Source organism: Branchiostoma lanceolatum, chromosome 2 (assembly GCF_035083965.1).
Source record: "Branchiostoma lanceolatum isolate klBraLanc5 chromosome 2, klBraLanc5.hap2, whole genome shotgun sequence".
NCBI classification, from domain to species: Eukaryota; Metazoa; Chordata; class Leptocardii; order Amphioxiformes; family Branchiostomatidae; genus Branchiostoma; species Branchiostoma lanceolatum.
The window spans coordinates 28,229,802-28,238,458 of record NC_089723.1 but is presented as its reverse complement, the minus strand read 5'-3'; the positions used below and the strand labels follow the sequence as shown (position 1 = coordinate 28,238,458).

General features: G+C 41.1%; 1 protein-coding gene across 1 annotated transcript; it reads right to left on the bottom strand.

Moving 5' to 3' along the window:
- Positions 1-1,068: 1,068 nt before the first annotated feature.
- LOC136428388 (mitochondrial outer membrane protein SLC25A46-like) lies at positions 1,069-8,308 on the bottom strand. Its single transcript, XM_066417851.1, has 7 exons — positions 8,137-8,308; positions 7,104-7,204; positions 6,721-6,798; positions 5,794-5,894; positions 5,348-5,404; positions 3,514-3,571; positions 1,069-2,808 (listed from the first exon to the last, which is right to left on the bottom strand). The coding sequence occupies exons 1-7, from the start codon at positions 8,291-8,293 to the stop codon at positions 2,191-2,193; spliced, it is 1,170 nt and encodes a 389-aa protein (XP_066273948.1). The 5' UTR covers positions 8,294-8,308; the 3' UTR covers positions 1,069-2,190.
- Between the last annotated feature and the right edge of the window lie 349 nt (positions 8,309-8,657).

The following is an 8,657-nucleotide window of genomic DNA, read 5'->3' as shown; positions in this document are numbered from 1 at the left end:
CTTACCGCCAAACGATAGGGTTTTTCGGCACGTGTCAAGGACGTAATCTAGCGGATAAACGACACCACAGTATTATTGTCAATACAGTTTTGCATTGGGAATCTAAGAGCGACCTCTGGCAATTAATGACATAAATGCTTCAGGTTGACCATAGTGTTCTGCTAGCTGTGAACTGATAGGTCAATCAATGTATATAGAAAGTTGGATGCTGATTGGTCAGACTCAGTATGATTTTACATGTATTATAATTCCTATAGTAACTTGACAATGTATACATACATAGGTATACATACATGTGTCTGTAAACTATTCTTTTTGTTTTGGCCTTTACCTAACCCAGTGGTTGAACATATGTACACAATGTAAAGTTCTTCATTAATTATCATAAAAATCAACCAATTAGAGTAGAAATTGGAAATTCAGCAGCCAACGAATATCAAGTCCATGGGTACATTCGGGCCACCTATCGTCATATATTCCCGCAGAGCAAGAGTGTGATTGGCTAATACATTCTATTTGACCAATCAGCGACATCATGACATCGGCACATTTTACTGCAGTTCTACTTCATTCCGCTAAGTGCTAGTGGTGTCCTTGTACCGTACAGGGAGTCGGAGAAGACACTTGGTTTAATATAGACATTGATTTTGCAGTCTTGAAAACACGGAAATAAAGCGTCAAGACTGCAGGAAGAGTATTTGTCATAAGTTAGGCACCACTGCTTCCAGATCCTCCAGAAGTGGTGCCGGTCTGGGCTCCCTAGCAGCTTGCTCTGGAACTGTAGTGGAATTTCACTGTTCCTTAAACTTAGTTTACTTTGGACAGTCCATTTGACCCCATTCCGTGTCCATACCACTTTAATTTCCTTCTCTTCACTATTGTTAACTGCACCCTTCTTTGGAGCTTAGCTTAGAGATTGAAAGTACAAGGGCCTGTAGAAATCTTAGCTTTGACCTCATCTCTAGATCAGTTTCAGTTTGCCAAGTGCGTTTGTTTCAACAGCGAACGCACAACCACAGGGACCTTGCTTTGGTATAAACAAAACAAAGATACAAGCAGGCGCACATATCAATCACTTCACTGCTAAGTTTATTGGTTTGCTATTAATTACTCGTACTGACAACACATCACCACACTGCATGCTCCGGTGCCAGGGCATATCACATGTACATGCTTAGCTCTTGTCCAATTCAATTCAATTCAGTACACTACATCGGTTCTTGTACAAAATGTCTACATCTAGAACCTGCTGGATCATGTAAGACTGCATTGCAACAAGCAACATTTCTGCGAAAATAAAATTCATTCACAACATTCACACATCAAAGTTCATGACGGCGTTATCTAACATTTTTGCATCACCGGTCGTGAAAGTATAAATAAGGCATTATACACATTTACAATGGTATGTCTACATGGTCTCATATTCAATATCATACAATAATTCAACACAATTGTCCAACTTAACAGACTTAACAGTACCCAAGGTTTCAGGGAATTAAGTAACTTTGTCCTCTTCTTCACATTACAATCAGAACAGTAAGAACAAACTGGATACAGGACCCAGTTTAACATATTCAAACATGAGCATATATGGGCACTGAGGAATCTAATGTTGTCATTTTGACTGATCTTATAGTTATACGCTCATAAATAAACCAATTTATGGCTGTATCTAAAAATTTGTTCAATCAACAAGAGTTGGTCAAGATTTGCTTTTCTATATTTTGTTTCCAATTTCTACACCTTGCCCTGCTGAAAATGTCTCGTAGCAATATGAAGATCAATGGCATAGTTTGTAGCACCTCTAGAAACAGTATCAATATGAATGTATGTATACCATCATGGCTCTTTCCTGAGTTACTGCATTTAAGGACCCTTCCAACCACAGCATGCACCACTGCCAGAGCATACTGAAAACTTACAACAAATCCATTTTTGTATTCAATGACAATCTTTTCATACATTCATTAAATGCATCTCCTTAAAGGAATATAACAAAGGTACAGAAAGAAAGATATCTAAGGCCTTCCTTACATGTAGACAACATGGACAGTAGGAATTACATGTATTTCTAATAAACCTTTATATTCCATAAACTTTTATGCTTCAGTGGTTATTTTCTTTTCTAAGACCATTTAGTACCCTGCATACACATATACATTTTACCATGATAATAAAACACTTGCACTACTGCTGTCTTTGCCTAGGTGGCGCTTTAGGTCTGGATGGAAAGTTCTCAGACATTATGTCATAGATACATTTTGTTATCTTCAAAATCGCAGCGTGGAGAAGATACTGCAGAATCAGGGCACCAAACCCCTTGTACAGTCCGAAAAAGCCCTCCTCTCTCACCACGATACGGAAACACTCGGACATCCCCTCGTAGCGCGTGTTGATTGCAAGCACGCCGGACCCCCAGTCCGTGTTGTCGATGATCGTCCGCGTTCCCTGGATGTGCAGACGGTGCATGACGGTCTCCAGAGGGAACAGCAGGACGTCGGAGAACAGGTTACCAAGGAATGTCGCGAACAGTTCGGGGAAGTACGTCTCCAGCATGTTGCGGTCGGCCAGCGGTTCGTCGATGTCAAACTTGTGTCGGTCCTTCCCCTGGCGTAGGAGGACGAGCGCGATGTACTGGACGATGGAGGTGACAAGATAGTGGAGCAGACCATACAGCACCGTGGGGAGGACCAGCTTCCACACTGGGAGGAGGTGGGTGGTGGTGGGCGCCCCCCACCCCAGGAGCCGACGGAAACCCTCCTTCACACAGTCCAGCACCCAGGGGGTTTCACTAGCTATGTCACTCTGGAATTCAAGATGGAATACATTCCTATGATTATTTCATATGATATGAATATATATGTATATACATTGATATGGTATGTATGTATGTTGTAATGACTATTGTAGGTTTGTATCCATGTGGTACGTTCGTCTGGATTTTTGTGGGTCAGCCGTTACCAGCAAGAGCTGCCTAGGCTGACAGATTGTAACGACTTGTTTCAGTCCTAATAAATACAAATACACCCGGGGCATTCGTAACTTCACTACATTTGTATTTAGAGCATTGTCAAATCTACACAAGTCACCACCTCTACATAAGTACCACCTGGCCAATGTGGCAACTTTTTGGTGGTCCCTTGGATAATTTTTCCCATTGACACAAGCATTAGGAATCTTGTCCATGGTGACCATCTGTCCACATAGACAAGATTCTTTTTGGTGGTCTTCTTAGGCAGTTTTGACTTTGGTATAATGTACAAGGATATGAATGTGTTAAAACATATCCATCTTTCTCAGTTGAAAAATAACACTTTTTCTGAAGCATGCATCAAACAGCCATTAGGTTTCCTATGTTTCTGAGGTTGATAATGGTTCATCTCTAAGTCCAATGTTGTAAGTCAGAGAACACGTCCCTGTACTGTAGTGTAACTATCCCTCTACCCTCCACATATTATGGTTGTGAGCATTATGAATAAATCTTAATGATGATGAAGGACAGTGTCGAACCTGGACTGTCTCTATCAGACTGGCACAGAAGAATGGCGAGGTCACCACAATGCTCAACCTAGGAAATACAGAAACTGTTAGAAAATCTTCACAAAGCTCAAAGTACCATAATTCTATAATTCTATAGAACAACATTTCATTGAATGAGTGATTTTCTGTTACATGTATCTTGATTATCCCTTGAGTACTTTGTCAGCAACATCAGTTCTGTATCTTTAATAATGGTAGCTGAAAACTCTTACAGCTGCAATCTGTCCATTTTCCAGCTTTTGGGCATGACAATGATTTGATTTTTTATATCAACTAAGCAGGGCTCCAGACTAACTTTTAGGCCTAGGAGCACTGTGCTCCTAACTCAAAAAAGTTAGGGGCACCAGTAAAAATCTAGGAGCACCACTACAAAAAGTTGGAAGAACATGCAAAAGTCTTGGCTATACCAAGTAATACTCCTATCAATCAATGTTAACAACCGGGAATAAAGTATTTGAATAGATCATAAAAGATAAAAGCCTACATTGATGGTGCAGAACAATTGGCAATTCAATTCATTCAATACATGTACCTTCCTACATACTGATACTAGTACGATGGATTTTTAGAAAAATTCGGCATAGGTTCCCCGGCTGGCCCCTATCCGGGGGCCATGGTGCCTCAAGTTCAACAAGTTGAAAAATACATGATGGTATTTTTTACTTGGAACAAGGCAAGTAATGACTCACATAACCTTGAATGATAAATAAATAGATAACTCTAAAACTTATCTATTTGGTTCATGACCAAAACAAATAAAGTCACATTCCATAATTTGAAACTTCACTGCTGGCATCAAGTTCAACATTTTTACAGGCATTTCTTTTCCCTTTACCCTCACCCTCTGTCTACAAATAATCCAAAATACTTTAATATCGTTAAAATTCTTGCTCAATAGTATCAAAAATGATCTGTTTGTGCCGAACCGGTCAAATATCTTCGGTTCCTTCGAAACGCGCAGTTCAAATTTCGCGCGTCAGGACCGCGCGGCGCCGCCATCCAATGACAGGCCGACCGCATGGAGAAAGCTTTGTGATTCGCCGCTGTGCAGTATAGACAGCAGCAGCAGTATAGACAGCAGCAAAATGAAAATAGCAACATAACAACGGGCAGGTAATGAGCTTTGAAATGATACCGGTGACAAAATAAAAATTTGATATTTTTTTTAATAAAACTCCGTTTGAATTGATTTATCAATTTTTGATCGTAAAAATCATCGCTTGAACAGGTATAGATATGACCGCAGGAAACAGGCCTTTTATTCTGCTGCGGTCTATTTTTCATAAACATCATGGCCGCCATTGAAAACAGCGAGCGTCCGGCGAGCGCTCACTTTCATCGACAAAGTTTTGGCGTTTGAAACATTTTACAAATCAAACAAATACACCACAAAGGAGAGAAACTTATATCCTTTATTTCTATGGGTAACTTTGCCACTAGGAACGGATAGTTTTTGTTCCGCGGGTGTGGGAACATGATAGAAAATTCACCGACGATATTCGCGGTAGCGTTGGAATACCTATATTTTCGGCTTACCGCTTGGTTCTGCAGGCATTATCCTGGCGCAGGTCTTAATTTTTTATTGTCGCACCGTGCGACCGTGATTTTAAATCTAGTCGCATTCTCAAAAAACTGGTCGCATACATGTTGTATGCGAGTCGCACTCACGAGCGCTGCTAAGGTTTGTAAGATATGATGAAGGATCTAATGCATGGATTGATACTATGGTCTGACAATGAATCATTCAGTGCGAATACTTTTTTGATGCCCACTTATATCTGGTAAGATGTCAGCAAATACTTACCCCTTCAGTGCGATGTGTTTGAAGACTTGTTTGAAGGTGCTGTGTGTGGTGACTTCCCTGGGACACATCAAACAGGGAAACACAGTCAGTATTCACTTCTGTCTAAGGCCCTGGCAATTTCTGCAAGTTAGCAAATGATTGACTGCAAATGAATAAACTCTCGGAATAGTCGATTGTTACTCTTTGGAAATATATCCAGTTGTTATTTTGTACTATGTAATATTCTACCTGGATATCTAACCTTCACATTCAAATGAATCCATCCATTCAATAGGAAAATATGTTGAAGATTATCTCTGTACATGAACTTAATTTTCTTTTCATCTTGAATTAATAATAATGCTTGCAATAATTGTACAGTTTCAGAAAAATACACAATTTAGAGCAATTAACTCAGTTAAAACTATGAATATATGACATATCTCACCGATGTGGGAACTACATACCTAGGAAAGTCTGTGAACTCCGCTATGATACCCTCACTGCCCAGTTGGATGCCCTGTACCACAAACCTGCTGGTCATCCCCTTCCACACAGTAGAGAAGCCCTGCAACAGAACAATTCAATGTAATGGAAGAATCCCAAATGTTACACAGAGTGGGGGTAATCTGTACACATAGTAAAATAAACTACCAGAGATTTTGACTAAGGAAAAAGCTTTGTATACATTATCTCTTTCTTACTTGAGCTCTGATTTCAAATGTCATTCCGATAAAGTTTAAGTCCCCACTAAAGATTTTAGTGTATAGGGCAGTATGTATACCTATCTGTGTTACAGCACTTGGGACACACAGTTGCGCATACATAACAGCAGGGGGCTAGCCCATATAACATAGGCTTGGCCAAAAATAATTACTCAAGCAACTGGATAAGATTTTGAAACAGTTTGTTTCAAAATCTTATCCAGTTGCTTGAGTAATTTTTTTTGGCGTATCTTATTACCTGGATGTCTAACCTTCATCAACGTAACATAGGCTTGGTTCATGATCCAAAGTCAAATCATTTTAAATCAATTCGGTAGTCATGTTGATTCAAATCAATTTGAATTTTGCGTTCATGATACAAACTTGTACCCACAATCAAATCAGCATGAACATCTGGATTCCAACATATTGGAAGCTGCAGGACAAGGGTTAAATCTTAGATCTCTCCTGCTGTATTTGTTGTAATCCTGCACCTGCCTGTACTTAGACTTCAGAGTCTTGATCTTTGATCGGCACTGTTGTTCAAGCCACACTCATTCATCACCTTTGAAATGACTTGATTTTTGTATCATGAATGGGTCATTGATCAAGAACAGATGAATGTAATGTGAAGCCCAAATCTACCGCAGATTGTGTACAAAGACCAAACTGAGAAAGAAAGTACCATACCTGAGCTCCCTGTATCTTCAACATCACATTCAGGACTGAGAAGGGCTGGAGATGGTAGCGGTAGGAGCAGTGGTGAACCTGGGAGATGCACAAAAACACTGTTATGTCAGAAAATAAGACTAACACAAAGACACATCCATACTTTGTGTGGACTTGAAACAGATTTTCTTTATTAAAAAGTGCAAATGCATACTAGTACTAAGAACGGGATTGGCTCTACGATGCTCAAACAGCCAGGCCTGTTTGTTTGTTTGTTATTCAGTGGTCCCGATCAGAATTCAGATTATTGTGATGAGCTCATCTTGAAGTGCTACAAACCAGAAATGACTGGTTAAACAGAACAATGTTCAAAAGTGAAAGTTTTGGAAGGATGACATCTTTACCTGGCACTGTCGTCTGAACACAATACATGGATGAGACAGCACATTCTCAGTCAGAAGGCTGGCCAGCCCAACTCCAAACCCTGCAAAACGCTGCATCTGAACTGCATGGACAGGAAAACAAAACAGGTTTCAAACTTCACAAGAATGCTAGCCTGGGAGACAGATTCCCGATCTTTATACTATCTATTGTGCACGGTTTCTAGGGGTCTTACTCAGGGGTGCCTGTTGTAGAATTTCCTTGAGGGCATGTTGGCCCTGGGGCCAAGCTCTGTAAGCCCTACGTCTGGCATCCAGGCTATAGGAATGCCAGACCAGAACATCTCTGACTACTAGCCTGGCATTACGAGGAGATGAAAAACTACTCTTTTAATCTAAAACGTCAACACATCAATGACATTATGAGGTTTATAGATATGGAACATTTGAAAAGACCTTCCACCTCCTTCTCTCTTCTTTTTCTGGGTCTGGTCTCTCATTCTTGGTTGTGTAACATTACCGTTACGACAGCTGGTAAATGATTGACTACTTATCAGGATGTGTCGGAACCTTGGCAATTCAGCGACTAGTAAATCAGGCAAGTTCGGCACCAGGAAATTACAGGACAACCCATATTATGGCTATGGCTAGGGTTTGGGTTGACCATTGAGTTAGAATTATGGTTAGGCATCCTCTTGAAGGCGAAACGTCTATGAATGATCGTAGGCATGGTGCTAAATCGTCCTGATCGGCTAGGGGCCGAACTAGTGTCAAGGTGACGACACATCCGACATTCGAATGAAATATTATGGTATTATGATATTATGGCATTATCTCTAAGATGTCTGACCATGATCTTGGATTATCAAGTACGGCTGCAAATATTTACTTTTCCACCATTTCCCGTATCATAGATCTTACATAAAAACTATCGGCAGAAAAACTACGGCGACTGCTATGTTCTGATGAAAAGATTCGAATGTTGACAACAGGCCAGGTACTTAGTACTATTTTCATGTTGATGAGAAAGTGGGGAGGGGGGCGGTGAGTAACGTACCGACTGAGTACTGTTTCGGTGTCCCCATGTCCACGTCACGCAGGACACGTTGCTGCGCCTCTCCGTTCTCGTCCCCAGACAGCTGCTCGTCCCCTGTCCTCCCCTGCCCGGCCCCCAAACCCTCCCTGTCCCCACCCACGGGCGTGCGGCGAGTCATATTGCGACCTGGGACAGCGAACAGGAAGTGCAGGGAATGCTGGGAGTGGGGCGTGACACCTCACCTGAACTTGTGACCGTTGCCCTTGGTTACCGGGTAGCCCCACCCCTTTTCTGGCTAGTCAAACGGCAAACCTTTCAGAATCGGCATCACAACATTGGAATTTCATTAAAAACAGACCAGAACAGGTGAGCAGAGTCATGAGCGCGAAGCATTCTGGGACCTCAAAGATAATTGATGATAATCCAAGCATGTCAACCTGTCACCTTAAGTCGAGAATCGTCACAGGCAAATCAATTTATTGTATTGTGACGTAACAGGATGTTTGTTTGTTTGTTTGTTGTTTGTTGTTTATCAGCCTGCA